Source organism: Eulemur rufifrons, chromosome 29 (assembly GCF_041146395.1).
Source record: "Eulemur rufifrons isolate Redbay chromosome 29, OSU_ERuf_1, whole genome shotgun sequence".
NCBI lineage: Eukaryota > Metazoa > Chordata > Mammalia > Primates > Lemuridae > Eulemur > Eulemur rufifrons.
The window spans coordinates 33108489-33133677 of NC_091011.1; the positions used below are offsets into that span (position 1 = coordinate 33108489).

The window sequence follows — 25189 nt, forward strand, 5'->3', positions numbered from 1 at the left end:
TACTCATCATTAGGAGAGATGGGGAAAATAGGAATAGAAGAAAAAATAAATTTTAATATGTAATTATTTTAATATTATTCATTAATATTTATTTTAGTTTCATTCCTAATTCCTTTTTTTTTTATCCCCTAGAACCAATTATTTACAAATGTTTTGTGTGGATTTTCAAGGACATATCTGAATTCAGGATTTTCAAGCCTTTCTTTGTCATTCCCCAGACATAAAACAACATTCAAATTTTGCTTTCTCCTCACCGGTATAAGATCACAGTATCACATGGAATAACACTCCAGTAAAAACACCAGATATAATAGCAGATATAATAAAATATCTTTGACTGATTTTACAATATGTATTGAACATACATGTGAATTTGACACAGCAGACTCAGTGAAAGACTTCATGTCAAAGACTGGCCAAATCAGTGACAAAGGTAGGAACAAATTTCTCTTTAAACCTAATGTGTCACACGAACTCTGTATAGGCACAATTTTCTATTGCCATTTCAGAGATGAATTATTCAGGGTAAAGCTCACAAATCTTTTACAACAACTAAAGCTGATATTATTTTAGGGAATATGAATAAAATAATGATTGCTATCTTCTGCTAATGACAATTACCTCCAAAAGAGACTATTCCGGTTGTCAGGACTTTTAAACTAATTGGTTCACTTTAAATCTGCCAGGAATAGTCTAATATTGTTCTTAGAGAGTTTTTCCCCAGAGTCAGTAACTTGAATTCCCAAAATAAAGTCATTCACAAAATAAATTCTATAAACATATGCTGCTGTGCTTTAGAAGCTATACCGCTCAGCACTGCCCTGAGTTTTGTTCCAGGTCTGCTACTTATGGCTCTGTGATCTTGGGCTTTTAAATTCTCCAAGTCTCAGCTGCTGCTTCTGTAAAAATGGGCGGCTGTAATCTGCTTCACGGGATGGATGTGTGGAGCTACTAAAATAATATATCTGGAGAGTGCTTTCTTTTTAAAGCTATATACCATTACACAAATGATAGTCATTACTTTATGTATGATTATGTGAACCAGTATAATTGCATGATTTGAAATTAAACTGAACGTCTTTGAACAATGCATAAAATAGCAAATAGCTGATTCTACCAAGAATTCATACGTAAGAAATGAAAGGGCGCTCCCTATGAAAACATCACTTGGGCTGATTTAGGCTGATGTTTTGCAATGACTTACATTGAGCTGGGATGGCACTGCTGGAAGCCCCAAGGTAATGTTGGGCAAAGACGGAGAGGTATAAAGACTTAGCAGGTTCATGGAATCTTCATGAAGTATAATGCGTTGCTGTGAAACCATTTGCTATTCAAAAGAAAGAGATAGAGAGTCTGAAATTATCATAGATTTTACTGTAAAATGCTCACATTTCATAAAGTAGGTCTTATAATTTTACAAAAGATGTAAGTATTTATGACTTCTGTATCTGAGAGTTATAATGTAAAAATTAAATAAAAATTTTATACCTCAGACACAGTTATAAAATCTGAAGAAAGGGCTCCTATCTTCATTTTGCAAAATTCATTTATAAAATTCTGGCTTCATGGAATATGATCAGCATGTTTGTCATCTAATGGTAAAGTACAACAATCAAACTGGGTAGTTTGGATTAATATATATGCTTTTTTATTACTGAGTGAAAAAAATATGTATATAATGCTGCCATAGTCATTATCTTCATCTGATCTTCATTTAATGCCATTTTACTGACGGAAAAACCCACATAAGAATACCTTAGATTAAATATTATCATATTGGGCTTCCATAGTAATCACATCTTTTTAAATGTAAGAATTTATGAATAGACAACTCTGTGTGGTATATTTTTAGATTATTCATATTCAGAAACTAAAGTAAATGTTAAAATGTTATGAGTTCCCTATGCCACAATAGCCTTCATTTACACTGAAATACCCTGAACGTTTTGGCATCGCAGTGCTTTTTACAACAAATATTTTTTTTTAATCCATTACTAAGAGTCATGTTTTCCCACATGTGGCCTAATATGGTTGCTTGAATTACATTTTCTGTTTAACTCTTGCTTCCCTCCCAGAACTTTTATACAATAAGAGTTACAAAGGTCTTATTAGACTAGGGAACTCTGGCCTGATATGGTCCCCAAGGGAACAACATCCCTGAAAAAGAATACTCCATGTAACAGTATGACACAGTGACTGCTTTCTTCCCAAACAAAAAGCATATGGGACTCCAATAATAGACCACCTCCAGGAGGGATATTGCACACACGGGCTTTGACTAAAGTAAATATAATAACTTGTCAAGCATGTTTGGGGGAGCTGTAGATTTTCCCCTGGACAAACCTGGGATATCAATTAACTGAGGAACATATCATGTGCTAATACAATGCAACCTCAGAATGTCACTGAAGAGTGATGCTCCACCAAAACACAGGATGTTATTCCAAAACATCATCTCAATCATACGTTTGTTTGGAGATGAGTCCTTGTCTTAACATAAGAAGAGCAGAAGGTTAAATGTAGCGTTTTCTCGTTGTGACTTGGAACTCCAAGCTAACTCAGATTTTGTTTCTTCTTAAAAGAACATGTCAGATATTTGTGCAAGAAAATCAAGAGACATACTGAAACCAATAACATTACATTGACTTTATATGCAACCCTTTACAAAATTAAAGTTGTCTAAAATGTCATAGCATGAAGATGGTTGGAAAAGATTTTAAAATTACAATGTGTGAGATTGCAATTTTATTTTGGGAGCTCTCAGCCATAGTTGCATATTTGCTCTAAATAAAAAGGCAAGCTACTCTTTTACTTACACAAGTTAAGCTGTAAACATAAATTTTAAGTATAGAATATATACCTGAATAAGAACAAAAAGAATGTATAAGGAAGTGAAATATTTTAACTGGCTTTTTGGCAGGAAATAGTAATTTTAAACAAAAGGATATTCCATTCACTTATCTGTATTCATAGAAGAGAAAAGCAGTGTGGAAAAATAAGCACTTTAAATAATGTATAATCATGCAAGGTCGTATCTGCGTCTCCCAACACTGAGATTTGACGTGAACTGTGGGAATGACACCCCAAAATACCACAGACTTCACAAAAGAGTTTATCTCTGTTTCCCAAAGAGAATTTTGTGATATCCTCCCACCTCATCACAGGAAGCAGACTTACACTAAAATGAGAAATAGATTTCTTCTCAGACGTAATAATGGTGGCAGCACACTGACTTCTCACGCTGGCTTTGACTAAAGTGAAGGAATTTGAGGATATTCTTACTCTGGGATTGCAGACCCCTGCAGTTTCATATAAAAATTGAGTGGCTCCATTTTCTATGGCAATGCATTTATCTCCAGCACCTACCATGTGCCAAGCCCTGTGCTACGGATTTTTTGGAGGTTAACCTAGTCTTTACAGCACTTTCAAAAGCTACCACTATGCTCGTGTTGTAGATGAGGAAACAGTGATTTCTCCGATTTCGGTTCTCTGCAGGGTCAGGAATGAAACTTTTAGCCTAACCAAGGTGATTTGTTGTCAGGTGCTGCTACAGAAAGTACACACCATTCTGGAAACCACAAAGAAGCACAGAGAACGGTGGAAGCTTTAGAGGAGAAGAGAGAGAATAGAAATGAATAAAGGCGTGCAACTGGGAGCCAGTTGACCTGGGCATGAGGAGAAAGCCCTGGTGACTATAGATGTGAGGATCTTCAAGTTACGGAGGTAATTCCTGTCCAAGCAAGGAAGGTTCTGTGTTCACTGGTATAGTTGGTTCTTCCCATAGACACTAACTGGTCTAATATCATATCATAGAAACTTCAGGGACTTGGAGACTTGGACATGGCTTAGTTTATCTCCTGTGATTATAGGTAAGGAAACAATCACAAAGTTTATGCAGACCTCCAATGTCTAGAATCACCAATGACTTAACAGAACCGAGAACCATTTTCTTCAAATTATCTTCTTTAAATACAGCTTTCCACAGCTCAGCTCTTTGTTAGGAGCAGTCTATCTGTTCCAGGCTAATGTCCCTTAACAGAACCTGGAGAGGCACTCGACACTGCTAATTGAGTGCAGGCACACTTGGAAGCCAGACTCCCAGGTTGTGAGGAGTAGCATTCCACTGAGACAATGAAGGAGCCTGTCCAGTAATCTTGCGAGGCTGGAAAGCCACCCCACCTTAGGGTTGTGGTGAGCTCACAAGTATTTTCAGGCAAAGCCAGGATTTTTCCAGGGAGCAGTTTTGAAACTGATCCAGCCCTTAAATCAGTGCTTTGCTAAGACGCCAACATTTCACAGCTTAGAACATGGGAAAGATGGTTTTAATCTGAAAAAATTTTTAGAACCAGAAACTTTTCTTGTGGTTAGACAAAATGGAAATATTAAATGTATGAATGGCTATCACTTAACCTTCACAAAACAATTAATGAGTAACTCCTCTGTGTTAGATTAATGGTGTTAGAGACATCCTATACCACATAAATTCACATTACTAGTCAGGTGCATAGAAAAGTACAGAACTAACTCTAATGACCTGTAATAATTACTATAATAAGCATAGGGTTAAAATACTTTGATAGCACACAGGAGGGTGTCAATTTTAAACTAGGCTTTGATGACTAGCATTTCACAAGAAAGAGCATGATGTTGGTTCAGGGAATATGAATTGGGCTGGGCACTGGGTGGGGGGGATCTACTCACTCTTAGTAGGGCTCTTCAAATTTTCATTTTTATTTTCTTTAGCTATGAGGTGTCACTCTGTCACTCAGGCTGGAGTGCAATGGTAAGATCGTACGTAGCTCACTGCAGCACTGAACTCCTGGGCTCAAGTGATCCTCCCACCTCAGCCTCCGAAGCTGCTGGGATTACTGGCAGGAGCCACTCTGCATGGCTCAAATTTTCATTTAATTTCCTTTGTCACTATCATGTCAATGGAAAGGATATCTTATAGATTATATTTTGCAATTCAGTTGAATAAAACACACATAGATTGAAATTTTGTCTCTCAATAGACCTATTTATGTAGGCATTGAAATTAAGAAGCTACCAGTTTCAATTTAAAAAACTCAGAATCTCTTCCAAAATGTGAATTGGCAAAAATTAGAAAAATTGACAATGTCAAACGTTATAGAGATTTACAAAAGATAAAAACCATCCCATATTGCTAGCAGGACTGTAGACAAGTCAAGCAATTTTGGTGAATAATTCAGCACTATAAACCAAGATAATTATACTGTACACCATGACCCAGTGATTCCTCTGCTGGGAATTATAACATTAAGAAATTCTCTCACTAAGCTGCAGGGTGATGTCCATGAGTATATGCTGATGTATTTTTTGGTGATGGCTGGGGCTTGGAGTCCACCAGGACATCTACCTGGGGAATAGGTAGGTAAAATGGAGTAGCACCCACCCATCATGGATTTTTATGGTAATCAAAAACAAACCATTAGATTTCTGGATCCACAGAGACATGAATGGATCTAAAAACATGTGCTTAGTGATAAAAGAAATGGAATGAGACAGATAAACACAGTGCCATTTATATCCACTAAAATTCATGGGCACAAAGCAAAATATATATATATATGATGTAAGAATCCACATAAACAAAAACACAGAAGAGAATGACTGCCTATGGGGACAAGGAAAATAAAAGTGGGGAGAGGAGACAAAGAGGAAGGAAGAAAGGAGGGAAGGAGAGAGAAAGAAAGGGAGTGAGAGGAGGAAAAAAATAAATGAATGCCTTTCTCAGTATTAAGAAGACAAAGTAGTTAACTGATGACCCTTTACAGAATACTAATTATGTGAATAATTGCCTACTTTTTAAGCAACTCACAGGAAAAGTAAATGTAGAGTTTTCACTTTACTTTATGTTTAAAATTATCTGTTATACAATATGCACAAGAATCAGAAAAAGGAAAAAAAAATACAAACAGAGTTTTGGTGAGAAGCAGTCTGGACTAGTGAAAAGAAGTTTGGTCTAAGCATCTCAGACATGAACTCTCCTACTCACTGGCTTGTGGCTCAGGGCACAACTACCTTCCCTGGACTCGCGTTCCTTTAGCCTAGGACTGAAGCACCCCTGACTGGTAACATCTGCGTCTATGTGAATGGCATACAGGAAGACATACATGCTCATAAGCCTCAATCAACTTTGGCTTTTAAAGGTCCCAAATCCCCAAATCCAGACTATCGAAAAAGAAGAGAGCCACGTTAAAAGAAAAAAAAAAAAGTCTCTTAATTATTCAATGTTTACCTTATTTTTCAAGATTGTATTTATTTTCTGCCCTCTTTCAGATAGCTGATAGAAAATTCAACTCTCCATGTAATTAAAAAAGAAAATTATTTAGGCAGTAAAATTCTCTTAAGTTTTTATTTTTACTGGGCACCCACGAAAGTATTACTATAAAATAGTCGTGAGACCAAAAAAAAAAAAAAAATCATTTTGACAGAATTTGTTTAGCATTTGAAAGGCACTGATGTTTTGTTAAAGATCTTGCTTTACAATATTGACTCATATTATTCCTAGTAATGATTTTTTTTTTTTTTGGTTACAGCAACCTCCTTTCCCTGAGGGGGGGAAAAGTGTTTTATTTGCAGCCATCAAAAACCATAGCTCTCCACCCACTCAGAAGGGAGTATAACATTTATAGCAAATGTCACAACAACTATTATGAAACAATAGGCAGATGAGTCATGTGAGACTGGGGCAAAACAAGTGACATTTCAGATGCTTTTAGAACACTTAACCTTATTATTAGAATCCTTTTTAAAATCATTTGAATCTGCTGGAAAAAATTATTTAAAATATAGCATAGCAGAAACAGCCACTAATGTTCAACTAGAAATAAACCAGCAGCTTGGCTACTGCTAAAATAGCTATCAAATAAATCTACTGAATCTAAAGTAATGGTGTTGATATCCATGGAAACATATTTGAACCCACAGGCCCACAGTATCAACAATAAAGTAACTAGATAGGTAAAGACATCTTTGACTGGATTTGGAAATAGAAACCCGTGAGGTTTCAGCTCCTCAACCAAGTTTACAAATGAGTAAAGCAAGTAGCTCCAACAATCTGAGTTCTGGGACTGAGCATATGTAAGAAATAGAAGGAATGGAACAGAAGTGGTCAGAGCAGATGGAGACTCACTCTCACATGAGAGTTACTGGCTCGAAGACAAACATGCTAATGAGTTTTCCCTACCAGGAGTCAGCACTGACAATAACAACAAAAAATGAACTTCCTTCGAACTTCACAATTTACCACCTGCCTTCCAAACACTGATTCCTTACAACAGAGATGTTGGCGCAGGTGTTACAGTACTACCTTTTACTAGATCAGGAATCTGAGGGTCAGGAGAAGTTTGGCAACTTGGCCAAGGATGACAACGTAGTTGGTTTTGGAGCCAGGTTCACACAGAGTCTTCTGAATGGAACGCCCATGCATTCCACTACATTGTGCTATTTCCTGAGACCCGACTTATGAGTAAATTCTCCTACTTCTGTCTTCCCTTTATCTAAATTAGGCAGGACATGTGAATTACAAGATAGAAAATTTTGTTTTCATCTAGGGCTGAAGATCTTTAGATACAGCCTTGTTTTCCTATTTCCTAAGGAGCAAAAGGGGCAGAATCCCATTCATTTACCTGGGCTCTAAAAGAATTAGGTGACATGCTTTTCTACTTCTGGGTCATAAAATAAAGAGTTCATCATGATACCATTTTAAAATGAAAACTCACCTGTATTGCATAAGCAAAAATGGTAGAATAAACTTATTTTGTAAATGGTGGAGTATGATGTAAATAATTCATCCCCCCAAATATTTATGTTGCTATGAAATCACATACTATTATTAATCTTAGGAGACACCCGTCAAAATCATAGTAAATTCTAAATAATGGTCAGTCAAGTATGGCTAAGAATATATTTTTTCTCTCTCTTCTCCAGTTTAGGTGGACATATTTAGTGTTATAAAGGTAGGGTATTAATTTGCTGACAGTGTCAGTCTGAATTCCACTGTCTCCTCACCTAGCCAGAATGAATTACACTACGGAGCTCTGTAAATGCAATACAGCAGAAAACCACATGTTAACCATCAGGGTTGCATTTTTTGTTCTGGGCCACGGAGAGGCTACCCATCAGTGCATTAAGGTCTGCCCACCTGGCCTTTTGGATCATAGTTCAGGCACACAATTAATTCATTATGAGGTAAGTCACTGCTTGCTTTTGAACTAGTCTTTCCAGCTCTGGAGGTGAATGTCCTGTCACTGACCTGAAGAAATACCTCTACCCTTTTAAACTCCATTAAATCACATTTCCTTCTGTTTTGTTTTGTTTTTCTTTTTTTTTTAATGGTTAGGGTGGAAAGAAAGGTTTGTAGTGACAGAATTTGTTCAACAATTATCTGAAAATTCCAGCATCTAAACAGATAATTTGTGACAGTTAAGGTTTTAGGAATATAAAACACATTAAAACGATATGTGCAAACTCCTTTAATTTATATTCTCCACTATTTTATATATATATACACATTTATATATTATATATATATGTAAATTTAAAGATAGACACACAATATGGGACATTACATTTAGTTTAACTTAATTTAATAGGTCATAAAAGGTTTGAAATTTTCCATTTATTTCCAATGTCACCAATGTATATTTCTTGGTTGTTCTGCTATGTTGTACTAAGTGCTATATGCACACGTATATGTATCTATAATGAAGGAATATATGTATCTTCTTTTTTAGTGACTATCAAACCATAATTTCTCCCTTCCTCCCTCCTGAAAGGTAATCATGACACTAAATTTTGTGTTCATCACTTGCTTGTCTTTTTAAAATATACTTTTACTACATATTCTCAAACAAAATATTATGTTGCTGTTTCTGAACCTAATAAAATGCTACCATACCGTAAGTGGTCTTCTGAGACTTATTGCATTGACAATACATTTCTAAGAATCATACGCTGTTGGGCGTAATTATAGTGTGCTGTTTTCATTTTCTGAGGGCACAAAATCCATCCAGGGACTGATTAGAACCCAGATGCTTAGATGTTTTTGCAATTACTAAGAATCACATTCTTCAAACTGAGAGACAATGGAAATCTAAAGTTTTTTTTTTAAAAAATTGGGACTAACTTGTCCTTTTCCTGGAAATTTATTAAAGGGGTTGTAGAAAACTGACCAATATTGAGATATAATTGCACTAACCAAAAGACAATACCTACAACCAGTAGTCCCATAATCCCACTCACATCTCTGGTCACAAATACACACAAAGCGTTTATTCCATCTGCTGCCATGTTTTTGAAAGGATAACAAAATAGAGAAAGAGGGGCAATAGGATGGTAAGGACAAGAAAAAGATGAAAGACCTAGAGATAATTAATATAGAGGCCCAAATTATTGCTCTTTGAATAGCAGAAAGATGGTCATAAGTGAGAAAATCTATCTATTCTACTCATGTCCTTGGGAAATTATTTAAGAGAAACATTTGAAATTTAGAAGAAAGATACATCCCTCTAGAGAGGATTTATATTTGCTTTTTGCAGATGCCTGTGGGGACTACAAATATGGGGCCACTTTAAGCCAAATTACCAGCTTGCAGTTATGTGATTTGAGCTTCACGTCCACACAAGGACTAGCTCGTGGTTACAACTTCTCAGGGAGAGAATCTGCCCTCTGTTCTGCTTCGTATCAAGACAGCTCTGGGAGTGGGGGTGGGTGACTCACCAATGTAGCATAGATATGGGCCTTTGGGATCCCAGCTTAGTGTTTGGAGGGTCTCCTATTAGATTATCCTCTTGGTCAGTACTGGGCTTTATCTTCAATCTCCTGAGTTTCGAGAAGCCCTGAAAATCAAAGCTCAAACTCAAGTATACCAAGGTCCTCAGAGCAAAATTGACTTCACTGGCTTCAGTCCCTTGCTTATAAGGGATAACCTCTGAGTTTCTTGCTTCACTTATATTTTGGCCTGATGATTCATAATTTATAAATAATTTATTATACGTAGGCATATGTGTGTGCTTATGTGTAAGATACACATAAAATTATAGCGCAACAGATACTTTGGCATAATATGCAGAGATATTTCTATCAGTCAAGATAACTACTTAAAATCAACTGGGTTTCTTCAGGAGACAGTGAAGTGAGTTCCCTATCAGTAGAAGCATCCTAATAGACGTTGGAGAATCACATGGCAGGAAAGCTAGAAAGGTGATCCAAGAATCAGAGCTTTGACCACTCCCTTTCTGCCTCAAGACACCATGATTCTATAAAATACAAAGGAAGAAGAATGTCACGGTTATATGAGAAGTTACCACACCAGCTCTCCCTGCATGGAGCAAGGCATAGTGAAGAAGGCATTATAATTACAGAAAGGAAAAAATAAGGTTTTCAATCAATAAATGGTGACTTCAAGAACAGCTGATTCCATGAGTGGTTATTTTCAGACTCGTGCTTTACATAGCTTAAAATAGAAACTACATAGACAAATTCTTGCTGACTTCCATATTTACTTTCCTCTTAGTCTTGTATAGCTGGTTACAATAAATCATGTGTTACTTTAAGCTAATTTCCTTTAACATGTCATTCATTCTTCATATTTTGTCCATATTTATATGCCCATTGCCAGGCAAAATGACTGGAATATAGCAGATGCTCAAGAAATGTTTGCTAGGCTGGGCGTGGTGGCTCACGCCTGTAATCCTAGCACTCTGGGAGGCCGAGGCGGGTAGATCGCTAGAGGTCAAGAGTTCGAGACCAGCCTGAGCAAGAGTGAGACCTCATCTCTACTAAAAATAGAAAGAAATTATCTGGCCAACTAAAATATATATAGAAAACATTAGCTGGGCATGGTGGCGCATACCTGTAGTCCCAGCTACCCGGGAGGCTGAGGCAGTAGGATCGCTTAAGCCCAGGACTTTGAGGTTGCTGTGAGCTAGGCTGACGCCACAGCACTCACTCTAGCCTGGGCAACAAAGTGAGACTCTGTCTCAAAAAAAAAAAAAAAAAAGAAAGAAAGAAAGAAATGTTTGCTAAGTGGAGCTCTGTATCCCTTAACTATAATGTTCCAGTTAGTTTTCATTACTCTTCAGGTCAAATGGATAAAAGTCACTTTGCTGGGTTGCTCCGAGAGGTTTACATGAAGTTGTTTTTACTTACTGATGGGTCTACTCCCATCATAATAACCAATAACTAAGCAGAAGGACTAGTAAGTTGCCTAACCATTGAGCAGTGTTAAGCAAGATGACTAAGAATGAGTTATTTGAGGATTACATTTCAATATTTTTCAAACCCTGATTGCCATCTAAACATCCCTGATTGTCTTATTTATAAATAAGATCAAGTTTACTCAATTTCTCATATTATAAATCTATAAGAAAAATAACTGACATTTATTTATATCAGTTATTTTTCTTATGGGTTTATTTATATCAGTTGATAAATATCAGTTTTTTTCTTATAGGTGTATAATATTTACATCAGTTAACAAATACCAGTGTTTTTTTTTTAAATAGGTTTATAATGTGTGAAATTGAGTAAGCTTCAATTCATAAAAATCGCTTGGATATTAAACTTCAACTCAGAAATAGCGCTTTGTATTAGGTAGCTAATCAGGGATCCAATTTTTAAAAGAACCAACATAATAAGGGTCTTACCTCAGCATGAGGAGTTGGGGGCAAAACCGAAGTCTCGTTTTCAGTAACATTCCCAGTTGGCCCGTTGTTTGGTGAGCTGGGCCCAGAGCCTGGAGAACTGCTACTGACTGAGGATTCTGAAAAATATTGTGAAGTACAAATGTATTCACAAAAAGCACACAGAGATCAACTTAGTTACTATAAGTAACATACTACACTGGACATTGTTTTATTTTCCCTCTATGTAAATGATAACCACCATTTCACTAATCAGAACTATACAAATTTTTAGAACAAGGCTGGGCACAATGGCTAACACCTATAAACCCAGCTCTTTGAGAAGCTGAGGCTGGAGGATCTGTTGAGCCCAGGAGTTCAATGTTGCAGTGAGCTATGATGGCACCACTGCACTCCAGCCTGGGTGACAAAGAGAGACCCTGTCTCAACAACAAAAAAAAAAAAAATTGGGGGGAACACTTCTGAATTTTCATATCAATTTCCCCCTTTTGTTTTCACTGCAAAAAAAGACAATATAATATTCAACAGTTTCTAGAGAAGTAAAGATACCCAGTTAGGGTCATAGAAGCTTTTGATGAGAAAAGAAAATTAAAGAAAGGGAACTTTTCTTACTTGCTCTTGTGCTATCCTAAAAAATAATACTGATGGAGATAATAAACTTGCACACGTACGTCAAAAAAACAGGTTGTTAACACATGAGGTCCTGTTCCTGTTATGTCTAGAAAAACTGCTTATATGCTGTGCTATAAATTGCTCTTTATTTGATATACTAAGGCTATGCTTTATTATAGTACATATGAGTCAAAGGTGAATTAAGGAAATACATAAAATGTAAAATCTCAACATTGTACTGATTGCCTTCATCTGACTTTTAACTCTACTTATTTTCCAAAAGATGAGGCATTGCCTAAATTTAAAATGTAAAATTTTAAACACCGACATAATAACAAATTCCACTGAGCAAAAGTTGACAAGACAGATTATTTATTTAACTCATCTCTTTACTGTTCGTATATAAAATTCACATGCATGTAACTTATGAGGAAACAAACACATTTATTAAAACATCTAATAAAAGATACACATTTCCAATTCCTAGAAATATAGCTAGAGAAGTCATCTTCTCTAGCCTTGGAAAATTAATCACTGAGCTCTATTTAATTCCTTATCACCTTCTACAGTTCATTTATTTCAAAAGTTTTCTAGTTGCCTCATCCTTACATCTTGTCAACCCAACTCTGCACAAAGGATCTTGCCTTATACTATTCAAAGACTGAAGACTTCTGATATGATTTCCTCTAACATCTTTTCTTTCTACCTCATGATTATGTTATCTATATTCCCCTTCCCCACTTCAAAGGTAAAGCATTCCCTTCCTCTCCTCTCTCCGATGTTAGCACATTTACTTCTGCCCATGATTCCACCCCCTTACATGAAATCCTTTCAAGATTTTGTTCCATCAGTTATCTGGAATCTTCAGGCCCTCTTTCTCCACTGGATTGCCCCTCTAGTCTGACAGCGTGCTAATAATTCTTGAGAAGTAGTGTTTTCTCACAATGTCTGCTTGTTTCTTGGCAATACAGCTTACTCACTATTGACCAAGACTGTCTGCTCAAATGCTGCCAAATTTAAAGGATTTTGAGAAAACATTCCTCTCCATATCCTTCCTACAGTAACATTCTCCACCTCCATGCTCGTCTTTCCATTTCTCTGACTTTTCTTCCACCTATCAATTCCTAAATTCAGACAAACACCTAAGTTTATGACCTTATATTTTTCCTCTTTCTCTTGTCAAAGCCACTGAATATCATGACTTCAAATATTACTTTTAGGCAGACTAATCTCCTAAAAGTTTCAGTTCTTGCCTTTAACACTCATAAATTTCAGTCCAAATTCCTCTGGAATGCTGGACATTTTTGATCTCCCCTTATATGTGTGTCAAGCTCAATGTATGTATTCTAATATTAAATATTTCCTGCTTATCTCCATTATTTGATCGCCACCCTTAGAGTTATCCTCACTCCCCTTTTTCTCCTAATCTAACTAGTTACTAGGTCCTTCCAATTTGTTCTTTACATTATCTTGCATCTACATCTGACTGAAATCATTTGCGTTTAAAACCTCGTTATTCTGTCATGAACTATAGCAAAAGTCTCTCAATACTTCTGAGTGGCTATAGTAGTCCCTCAAAACTTTCTTTCAAACTCTTGCCAGAGGGTCATATTGCTACAACTTTCACCATGTTCCTTTGCTCCAAAGTAGGGCTGATGTTATTTCCCACTGTTGCCATTTCTACACACTGCACTCAAATTAAATCACCTACTCTCCGTAAGTGCCAAACACTTCCCTGTTTCATATGTTTTTATCCTCTTTTTCCTTCACTTACTTCTTCGCAGGCCTAATCCCACCTGTAAACTCAAATCATGTCTCATGTACCATCTGTCCCGCAGAGAATGGGAACTCCCAACATCCAGGCAATATTTTCTTGCCCTCCCTCCTCTGGTCACCTGTAGCTTTCAACTTTCTATTATAAATGTTTCTCTACACACAAGTGTAGTTGTCACTGGAAAGAATGAGATTGGTGATAGAATTCAGATCCTGCCACATACTTACTGTGGGACTTGAAAAAGCCCGGAGTGTCAAAAATGCTTAAATACATCTTGTTCACTGCCTTTCTGTCTATATATCTGCTTACATTTTGATAATTTTTTTAATCTTTACCTTTCTTGTTTACTCTTCTTTTACCAAAGAAAATGCACATCTTTTTTTGTTTTTTTTTTTTTTTTGTTGTTGTTCTTATAGGAGCTTCTTTTTCCAAACTCCTAACTCTTGTCTTTCTGATATGACTGAATACTGATTTCTCATTAATGTCTCATTTCCATATCATTTCCATTTCCATGTTTTTTTTAAACTATTTTCTTAAACATTGTGTCTCACCAATTTTAAATTATATTATTTATATTATCGTATGTGATATTCAGACTCGGGTATTTTCTTATGTAGAAATCACTGCAATAAGCACTAAAATTCAAGGCAGCAACTATTGTAACAGAAGATTCCATGGCATCACACTGGACGGGAGGAGGTACAACTGATTTTCTGGGAACGTTGAGAAAAATATCAGCGAAGGAGTGATATTGGAACTGGAGCTCAAAGAAAAGTAGATCATGAAATGGTGCCATGGAGAAGGGGAGAATGGAAGAGAAGGTGCTGCAGGCACAGGGATGAGTCAATGCCTAGAATTTTAAAAGAAATGGGGCTTTGTGGGGATGAGGGGGACAGAAAACACTTGAATTTGAAAAAGAGGAAGGTGGCAAGTGCTTCCCACATCAGCCACTGGGAGGAGAGAGATGGCATGGGTTTGAAAAAGAGCTTACAGTTGAACCCATGAAATGGAGAAGAGAGAAATGATACAGAGGTAAGAGAATAACAGCAATGCAATCTAACTGCTATGATGCCCTGACAGTGTCTACCTACATACTAAAAATATTTAATATTGCCATCCAAATTAGATGAAAGTTGGCAGAGAAATGGGAAAGAGTGCAGGTGAAGACAGCTGTGTGTCAGTAGTTCGGAGCCTCCAAAGACACTGGCATACCAGTTAAAACTATCTACCAAAGCGTCCACAAGTCCCAGCTGACTGACCAGAAATGTGTCTATAATAAATGCACAAGTCTGTCTTCCAATACACATTATTTTTTGGGTCGAAAAGGGGAGTCATTATCTCACAAAATTAAGAAGAAAAATATATTTTAAATGTAAAGAAATCCAAGTAAAACTCTGGCAAACCATAAGCCTTATAAATGAGAACTAATCATTACTGAGGCAAATATTGAGCTAAACTCCACTGCTCTTTGGTAAGGATGAGAAAGTGACTATAGAAAAAGTTATGATCAAGAAAAGACTAATAGGGAAATAGAAAAGCACATTAGGATAATAAATATAATTTTAGATATTAAGATTATAAAGCAGAAAAAATAACAATATATACAGTTTTCCCTTTTCCTCAAGTTTTTCTGTTAGAGGGAATCTACTCTCTCTAGTTAGAAAAATAAGCTATCTCCATTTACATTAGACAGCTGATAGGTTTATTATTCTTTTACATTCATTAAAACCACTCCCTTCTCAACCGCCCACCCCCACCAAAGATTTCTATTAGAAAAACTTACTTAAAATTTTTACTTACTTAAATACGATAACATGTCTTGAAAAAAAAATCTGTAACTCCAAACTTAGAATTTAATTCATCTGAATTAGTGATTATATTTGGTGCTATAAAATAGATATAAACTCTAGTAAAATAATTATACTTATTGTTCATTTCTTTAATATTTCTTATACCTCAAGGAAAAATTGTCCATCGTAATCACTAATACTTTCCTTTAGATAAGCGTATCAATCTGTCAGGATTGACAATGAGACTAAATTTTTTATTCCTAAATAATCTGTCAAACTTTTAAGTTATGTTAGTATTCTATTCCTAAATACACTTTTCTACTTCCACTTCCACAATCTTCCTCCATATTATCTCCCCAAATCTAGACACTGTATGAATAAAAGACAGATATAGAAAATAAAGAATTTTTTAAAACCTACTAAGGATCAGATCTGATCTTGAACTAATACCAACTGCCTGCATTGGTATTAGGACAATTTTCCTTAAGAATGGAGAAAAATGTTTGCAGATTACCGCTTCTTCCTTGATGCAACCAAAGAAAAAGACCAGGTAGCATGCATGGCTCTAAGTAGATACTCAATAAACAGTAGTCAGTATTATTACTTTGGCTAGCCTTTTTGGTTCTTGTATATTTTAGGTCTTCTCTAATTTCAAACCAGGTGCGACTGGGACTAGGGGCATTTGTAAGACATCAGGTTGAATTTCCTAACCTGTTCACCCCACTACTAACCAGGCAGCTAAAAAAATAAGAACTCTTCCATTTGAGACCAGTGAAAATGACAGTTTCTTCCCCTTTGTAAAAAGCAATATATCCCCCTCCTGCCTTAAGTCCCAGTTCACTAGTAAACACATAAAGCCATTTATGAGTTCTGTAAATTTGTTGAAAAGTCAAGGTTTTGCTGTTCTATGTAGTTTAATTTTCCCAGATGTATTTTGTACATTCATGTCTGAGTAGGGGGGAAGTGTTCTTCTTGGACCTCCCTCTGCTCATTTCTGATCAAATTTCATTAAAAGTTATATTCTCCTGGTTGGCATTCCCAAAATGGACTGCCTGTTTCTGAAAAGAATAAGGTGAGCTTTAGTGTTCCCTAGTTATGCCTTGATTGACACATAGCTCTGTTTTTTTCATTCATTTCCTGTTTAACACAGTTGGTGAATGCATAGCAAGGTTTACTGAACTACTTGAGAGTTTTCAATATAATTTCCTTCCAAGAAATATTTCTCCTCAAAATAACTTTTAATATGCATCAGGTATATTTATTCTAAACTATTTTTTTCATTTCTATTAATACTACCAGCATTTGTTAGTGTATTGTGTAGTCTGCCCATTCCTCAATTACCTGTCACCTCAAACATTCGCTTCTTGAATGAAGTGACAACATTTCCATCCTTCCGCCTGAGTAAGGGGCTGCTTCTCCTCTCTGCCACTTTCTGTTTTAACCTGGACCGCACCTTCAAGTTGGGCTCAGAGGCTGGGGATTGAGACAAAGAAAATAGATAAAAATTAAAAAATACAGAGCCAATTGCTCCTGTTTTTTTTTTTTTTTTTTTTTTTTAAAGTCTCACCCTTTTCTTGGTCCCTTTTCATTCTCAAATGAAAAACCCAAGCACGTAAATAAGGCATTGACTCTAAATTAATTAAACAGACAAATATAGTCATTATTTTTATGAAATGTGTGAAATGTGTTTCTACTTCTCTACATATGAAAGTGAAAAGGAGTAAAAATATAAGTTTTCTAGTTATTTTTTCTAGCAGAATTGGGATTGTTAATGGAAAGTTTAATCACTAATTATGTTTGGGTCAGATTAAGATTTATTATACTTCTTGTTGGCCCTCTTAATTCTCTCAAGGGTGAAACTCAATAACCACAAAAACAGTAACTTAATGTGATTTTAGAGACTCTGACCTGACTTCTGGTAATAGAAGACACCTCTGTAGCACATAATTTATGTCTAATTCTAACTCCTGGAATATTTCTTTGTCAGTAGTTTCTAACCTAAAACCCTGGGAAACCATATTTGGTGTAAAAACACCAACCAACTAGAATCCCTGTGAATAAAATTTTCTATACATTCAGTACATGATCAGTGAGAAAGGAAGGGTGGCTGAGTCTTAGAATTAAAATTTCTGAGTCTGGTTATATGTTTCAAAATATAAATGCACATTATTCATACATACATTAAATATTACTATTGCTTTGGTTAAATTATTCTAAATAGTGAAGCTCTATAGTTATAATTTATTAATTTTTAAAATACTTATACTTTAGAAAAAAATGGACACATTGGATTGAGTCTCTAGTAGAAGTGGATGATGATGATGGTGGTGGTAGTGATGATGATGATGATGAAAAGGATATTTCTGATAACAACTAACATTATATTATATTAATATAAGTTATAAGTTTTTTATGTTCGAGTACTGTTCTAAGTGTTTTATAAATATTAACTTGTTTAACCACAAAAATATCCATGTGGCATAGATACTATTTATTAATATAATTTGATTATATCAATGAAGAGGCCAACACACAGAGAGAGGGTAAGTAACTTGCCCAAGGTTACAGAGGTAAAAAGCGATGAAGCCAGGATCCATTCCCAGGCAGTCAGCCAGCCTCAAACACTTGAGTATTTTTCTAAATACTGAAAATATATGTCTGCCACCTTTTCTCATGTACGAACACCATAAAAAATTACAGAATAGTTTTTCCTATAGCAGATACAATGTTATAATGTAGCTAGAGTTTGTGATCAGTGAAAATGTTTTCTTTGAAGGAATTTATATTTTTGCCAGGCTACAATCGGTATCAAAAGTAGAACTTAACAACCTTTCCCCTTTTTTTTGCTTTCACACTTCAAACGTCTATACTTATTTTTCTCTTTGTTCTTTTCTTTTTCCATTCTCTACAGCTTTAAACTTGGACTGAGAACCCTTGAATTATAGATTTTCTTGGAATTGGTTAGGCGAAATAGGAACTTGAAAGAAAGATTAAGGTCAGATACAAAAAATTAAGTAAGTTACTTTTTTGGTATTGTACACCTGACTTTATGCCTGAAAATATCAAAAAGGTAAAAAAATCAAGGCCTGAAAATATTGTAAAAGTAGAAATTCAGGAGTTATGAGAGAGATCAGGGCTGAGAAAAAGAAGCTTAGAGTGATTGAGCCCTGAAATGTGCCACTTGCTGGGCCTCCCACCTGGAGGCAAAGAAGGTAAACAATTTTGGGAAGGATTAAGGTTTTTCCCGGACCTTCCTCAGTGGCAACTCCCCTTACCTTTAACTTCGTGGGTCAGACATAGAAGTCTGCATCCCATTCACCACAACCGAAATCACCCAGGATTTAAATGAGACTGTATTAACTTAGGTTTGTTTCCCTATATATATTTATTTAAAAATTCCTTTAAAATATCAATCTTGTCTCTGAAAAGCTATAGGTAATAAACATATTCATCTAAAACCTAGAAAGGAAAAATGAGGAACTACGAATCCCTAATTATATTGATCCTTGGTAGCCTTGTTTATGACCTAGGACAAAGATCACAGATTCTCAGACTTATATGTAGACATGACTTTACAATGAAAACCAGTGGATTAAATTCTGCAAATTGGCTGTCCAGAGGGAGTAAATAAATTGATTAATCACTTCTAAAGGGAGTGGGTAGACTAGAATAGTCAGTGCATTTTCAGTGAGAGGATGTGAAGTTGGGTCTGCACAGCACCACTTCCCAGCTCTGGAATTTTTAGTGAGATTCTAGTGCTTTCTGAGCCTGATTCTTCACTTATGAAACATAAAGTCTAATACTTTCCTGACTTCACAGATTGTGGCCACTCAAGATACCTGAGAATAAGTGTGAAGATCTGGCTGAATGTCAAAGGGAAGAAAAAGTTTATGGAACTCATATTATTGTTACTATTGCTGAAGGTCACATAGCTAGAAGTGGGTAAGCCAGGACTGGGTCCCAAATCTCCTGATTCTCAGTCCTGTCCTCCTCCCTCTCCTAATACATTCATTGCACCAGCTGGGGCTAAGTGTCTGCAATCAAGACAAAAATGTGCTGACAGCTTGGAAAAACAGCATATGCCATTTAAACATTTTACATGAAACCTAGAATTTTCCAAGCTTTTCAGAAAGAAATGATTTTTTAAGGCCAGCAGATAGCTGTCACTCCTACAAGAAGGGGCTGGATATACAGCTCTTAGCTTTTTTTCAATGGTCAACCTAAGAAAGCAAACACCAGAATAGGAATGAGAACTGGATTCTAGTCTTCCATCTATCACACTAAAATCAATAACTTTGAATAATAGTCTTGCTGAACATCAGTTCATTCATACCCTCGCAGTGCCTGAAGTCAAATAGATGTGTGTTTAAATCTCTTCTCCACACATTAGCTGTTTGGCTTTGAATGAATTACATTATATCTTTAAACCTCCACTTCTCATGTTAAAATGGGGATAGTTTTTTCTGTATTTTCTCCATTTTCCTTTCAACCCCATGGGGGCCAAATCCTGGAGTTGCATCACTCCAGTCTTTTGCTGGCTGGATTTCATTTGGGCTCCACCCACGGGCAGGACAGGCTGGTGAGCAAGATTACTGAGGAGGATGGAGTAACAGTATCCTATGTTCTCCCTGTTACAGTGTGCCAACACTGGCCATAGCATTGTCTCTTCCTGACTTCATCCCCCTCTGGAAGCCCCTGCTCCATGATCTAGCTCTCCAGCACTCCAGGAACAATTTCCTGTTTGTTCTCCTTCAGCCCTAGGAGTGGGAATGGCTTCACACTGTTGCTATTTTCTGGATACTCCCACATCCCTAAGCAGTTCCTTTAACCCTGCTAACTTCATTGTAAATAGTCCCTTCATAAAAACCTACGACCCATGCTGCACAGAGCTGTTCCCTCCCAAGACCCTGATTAATACAGTCCTACATATTTTGTAGTTACTGTGGAATCAAATGAAACAGTGCCTGATACAGGATAAGCCAGTAGTTCTTAACCAGGGAAGGTTTTGTCCCCAGGGGGTGATGTCTGGAGACATTTTTTGGTTGGCAGTATGGCAGTTGCTACTGGCATCTAGTGGGTAGAGGCCAGGGATGTGCCAAACATCCTACAATGCACAGAACGGCCTCCCACAACAGGAAACTATCTGGACTCAAATGTGAGAAACTCTGGAGTAAGAAATCAGTCAATAGAAGTTGTTAATATTATAATTATACTGCTCCGGGATAGTTAAAGGAGACAGAGGTTCTGCCAGAGGTTCTCAAAAAGGATGTAGAAGGGTAAGGGAAGAAAGGAAAGATTATCAGAAATTGGGAAGTGCTATATGTAGCTTAAAAATACAAACTATTTCAATATATTTCATACTTAGAAATTGATTTTTTAAATATTTTTAATACCACTAATATTTCTAAAGAAAGTAAAACTAGTTAACTTTTATTGGTTGGTGGAGATATGCAAAAAGACATAATTCTCAATTTTCGAAAGGATATTTGAGACATTGAGATATTTTTATTTATCAATTGAGGAACATAAATTTTTTAAAACACTGTAAAGTGCAATATAAATTAATTTTCACAAAATATACAACTTCTTTGAGGAAAGGCCCCTATCCAATGGTTCTAGCAAAATCATTTGCCTGTATTTCAATACTGGTATTGAGTCATCAGAGATACTACTGTTGAGGTAAGCATAAGGGATGGGATGATCGATAACCATCATTTACTCTTTGCAAGGCTCTATAAAGTCATTCCTAACACTTCAGAAGCCCACACAGCAAAGCTCAGCATGACATATACCTAAGCAGTAGAATTAATGACCTAGAGTGCTGACTCAGTTTGCAGTTAGAGTTAATTCCATGTTTAATGCTCTGGTCTCCCCAAAGGCTGAAGATTTCCATGCCAGAGACTTACTAATGGGATGCAAACCCTCAGAGCCCATAAAGAGATCACTAGCTGGGGAAAAGTTCTGCTTGCATGTGAATGTGTTTCATGCCTAGCTGCACTAATTGCCTTTCCATTTTTACCCCACACCCATCATTCTCCACATCTCAATTAATCACAGAAACAGAAGGCAAGCTTTTCAGTGTGTGTGCTTATCTGAATACATTTGTCTGCTGAGATGGAAATCTTACATAAAAAATTGGTTATCATTTAAGCAAAAAAAAATGAATATTAAAATACACAGGACAGAACCAAAACCTTTCCCTCTTCTCATTTAAAAGGAAAAAAAAAAAAACAAAACTCCTGAACAAAAGGAAACAGCATCTGAAGAACACATCATGAGCGAAAGGTATTTCAAATCTTTATTCTCACACTGGTCTCCGTGGCACAGAATAAACTTAGGGTGGCAGGGTATGCCAATAAAAAGTGGGAAAGGAATAGTAAAGTTAGATAGCAGAAACAAAGGTTAAAAAATTAGGATTCCGAGGCATAGTAAGTAACAAGGTCCAGACTTGTCATTTCTTTAAGAGATCGGTGTGTGTGTGTACCTAAGTGTGGGATGTCATTTTTGCACACATACACAAATATACAGACACATGAACTATCTTTTGTAGAAGCACGCAGGCCTCTGACACAAATAGACCAGGCTCACTTTTTCTAATGCTAACTCTTTCAGATACTGACTGTAACCATGGCTGAGTTATTTAATCACTGTGGATCATTTTAACATCTATAAAAGAGCAGTAATGATGCCTACCATACATCTTGGTGGAAGACAAAAGAGGTAGAATAAAATTCCTGGCTCAACTGGTTGTTACCAAAAAAAAAGTTGTTCGATAGATGTTGAATAAATAATGTTTCATGTAGTCCATGTATAAGACTAAGGAACTTAAGTTAAAATAAAACAAAACAAAATAAAAAATATGTAGAGAGAGGGATGGCTACAATTGGTCTATTCCTTTGCCTACTGTAGTGTTATCTATAAAATCAACAAAAATAACAATGATCCTTTTCTGAACTTTTACTTGGTATACTTAAAATACTTTTTGGTTAATAATTGACTTTACACATTTTTCTCAGCGTTTTTATTTACCTGTTTATAAATCCTATTCTTTTTAGTTCTAGGTCTTAAACATACCACCATCCACTAAGAATGATTACCAACAGTGTACATTTTGTTTCTGTTCACTCTTAGTCCTAGGTTATGAATATTCTTTATGCCAATAATTTAGACAAAAATGTTCAATATCACATATCATATGGTATATAAGTCCTTAATTTTTATTGGAAATGATCATAAGGAGAAAAGGAAGACGTTTCCATTGAGTTAATGTTATTTATGTTAACATTTAACATAAAATTTCATAGTATTAACATGATTAATTATTAATCAAAATTGACTATTAGATTGATAAATGTTTCTTTATGCTAATGAATATTTGGGATATTCCACAATTTAGGTTTAGTTGTATAATCATAGGTGAAGGTCAAGTCCTCCAAGCAGCCTCAGATTCCTTTTCTGGCATTGTCTACTCTTCCTTGCAGTACTGAGTAGCTGTCAGCTTCTCCATGCAGCCTCTCCCTCTCTTGGGTTTCTTCTGTTATCTCCCACCCTCAGGGCTCCCTGAGGACCTGCCATATTCAGGAGCTTTGTCACTTGGAACCAAACACTTGTAATCTATCACCCACTCTGTCCCGTATGTCCTTTATGAATATTAGGTTTCCTGGCATAGTTCCTGCCCAAGTCACTCCACTCACTCGGGCTAGCACTGTAGAAATCCATGCAATGTGTGAACCGTTCAATCGAGCAATAATTACAATTATGAAAGACACTTTGGGGACACAGTAAATCCTCTAATATAGTTGATCAAAAGACTTGGGTTATTCTAATTAAAAGTTTCATAATTAGAAAAAGGTTATATATTTTCAAAAGTAGCATTCAGCATAATATAAATCTAATACAACTCATGCTTTTTTTGGCTTGAATAATAGGAATCTAATGTTATGAATCAGATATTACACATTTTAATATCAAGGAGCAAAATTTCTAATCTAACCTTTTCTAATTATAACCATTGAAGAATATGTAATTCATATATAAAAGTTTTTAAGAAATCATTTTTAGGGGAATTTTAGCTTCTAATAACCATATCTATGGAATATATGGATATAATTTCTTACAGAAATTATAATACTATTTATCTTTGAATGAGAAATACAACTGCAAACATCTATCCATTCCCTTATTGCAAATATACCAATTATGTCTATTTGTTAAAAGAGAATTATTTTTTTAAAAACTATATTGGTAATTGTTACTCATGTTACATGGAACATGTAACTAAATAGTAGGTTTTAATTTTAACTATAAAAGATTCATGGCTCATGAATCTTTGTGGGCATTTTTGTGAGTATTTTTTTCCATCAATGTAAATAGGACTTTAACTGTTAGTTTCCTCACATATCAAAACAATAACAATGACCTCCACTTTATAAATAGGGGGAAAAAAATAGCAATGGGCATACATGGGAAAGAGTATTACTGAGTCATTGAGAGCAGCTCAGGGCAGCATGGGAAGACAATACCGGGGCCCTGGGTAACAGAAGCATGGTCTAGAAGGGGAGGGGTGGGCATTTTCCTTTAGCGTCCATGGAAGCCTCATCTCCTGGGCCAGAGCAGGGGCCTCTAAAGCTCAAACGCCCATGGCAGGGCACTCACTCAGTTGCCTCAATCTAAGAGCAGTACTATGTACTGAATCCTGTTTCCTCTTCCTCACCAGCATTTCTCATGAGTGCCTGGCACTCAGTAAAAGTTTATTGAGTTAATGAATGCATGCACAAATTGCTACTCAATACTGTTTTGTTTTTTTTTTAAATATTAGGACAAACAAGATAAAATAACTTTCTTTAAATTTTTATGACATTTTAAGTACAAATTATCATTTTTAAAAGATAAAGGTACTTTAATCAAACAATGTAATTCCATGTAGGAACAAAATATAATAATACGTTATAAAATATTTAATCTTTTTTACAGTTAAAATTAAGACCTACTATTTAGTTGGTTCCGTTGCTTAATTAAATTCAGTGAATGGCTACTGAATAATAATATTGAGAACCAAGGCTGCAAGTTTCCTGTGGACTGGGAGTATGTGTAGTTATATTTCTACTGAGAAAGGGAATCAATGAATGGGGAAAGGGTGTGTTAAGTGGTGAGGTAACTGCCTCCGAGATAAGATAGCCTTTTTCTCCTAAGTACTCATGGTGTCAAGAATGAATAATAGACTGTGATCAGTGCCATGTGATAAGTATAAGCAGAGTGTTGTCCTGTAAGACAGAGGTTCATTTGCCTTGAGGGGAGATCCCCCAGCGCTAAAGGAGACGCAAGGGCAGGAGGCAAGTGCAGCT

General features: G+C 36.0%; 1 protein-coding gene across 25 annotated transcripts in view; it reads right to left on the minus strand.

The window, feature by feature from the left end:
* Positions 1-25189, minus strand: part of HDAC9 (histone deacetylase 9) — an 830046-nt gene that overhangs the window by 292690 nt on the left and 512167 nt on the right. For 13 of the 25 annotated variants that reach the window (XM_069462257.1, XM_069462259.1, XM_069462258.1 and 10 more), the window contains 2 exons: positions 11673-11788; positions 1205-1327 (listed from right to left, as the gene is read on the minus strand). In XM_069462257.1, coding sequence (XP_069318358.1) covers positions 1205-1327; positions 11673-11788 — 239 coding nt within the window. Of the gene's footprint in view, positions 1-1204; positions 1328-11672; positions 11789-17186; positions 17319-25189 lie in introns of all 25 variants that reach the window. The other 12 variants (XM_069462244.1, XM_069462246.1, XM_069462245.1 and 9 more) reach the window with 1 other exon arrangement.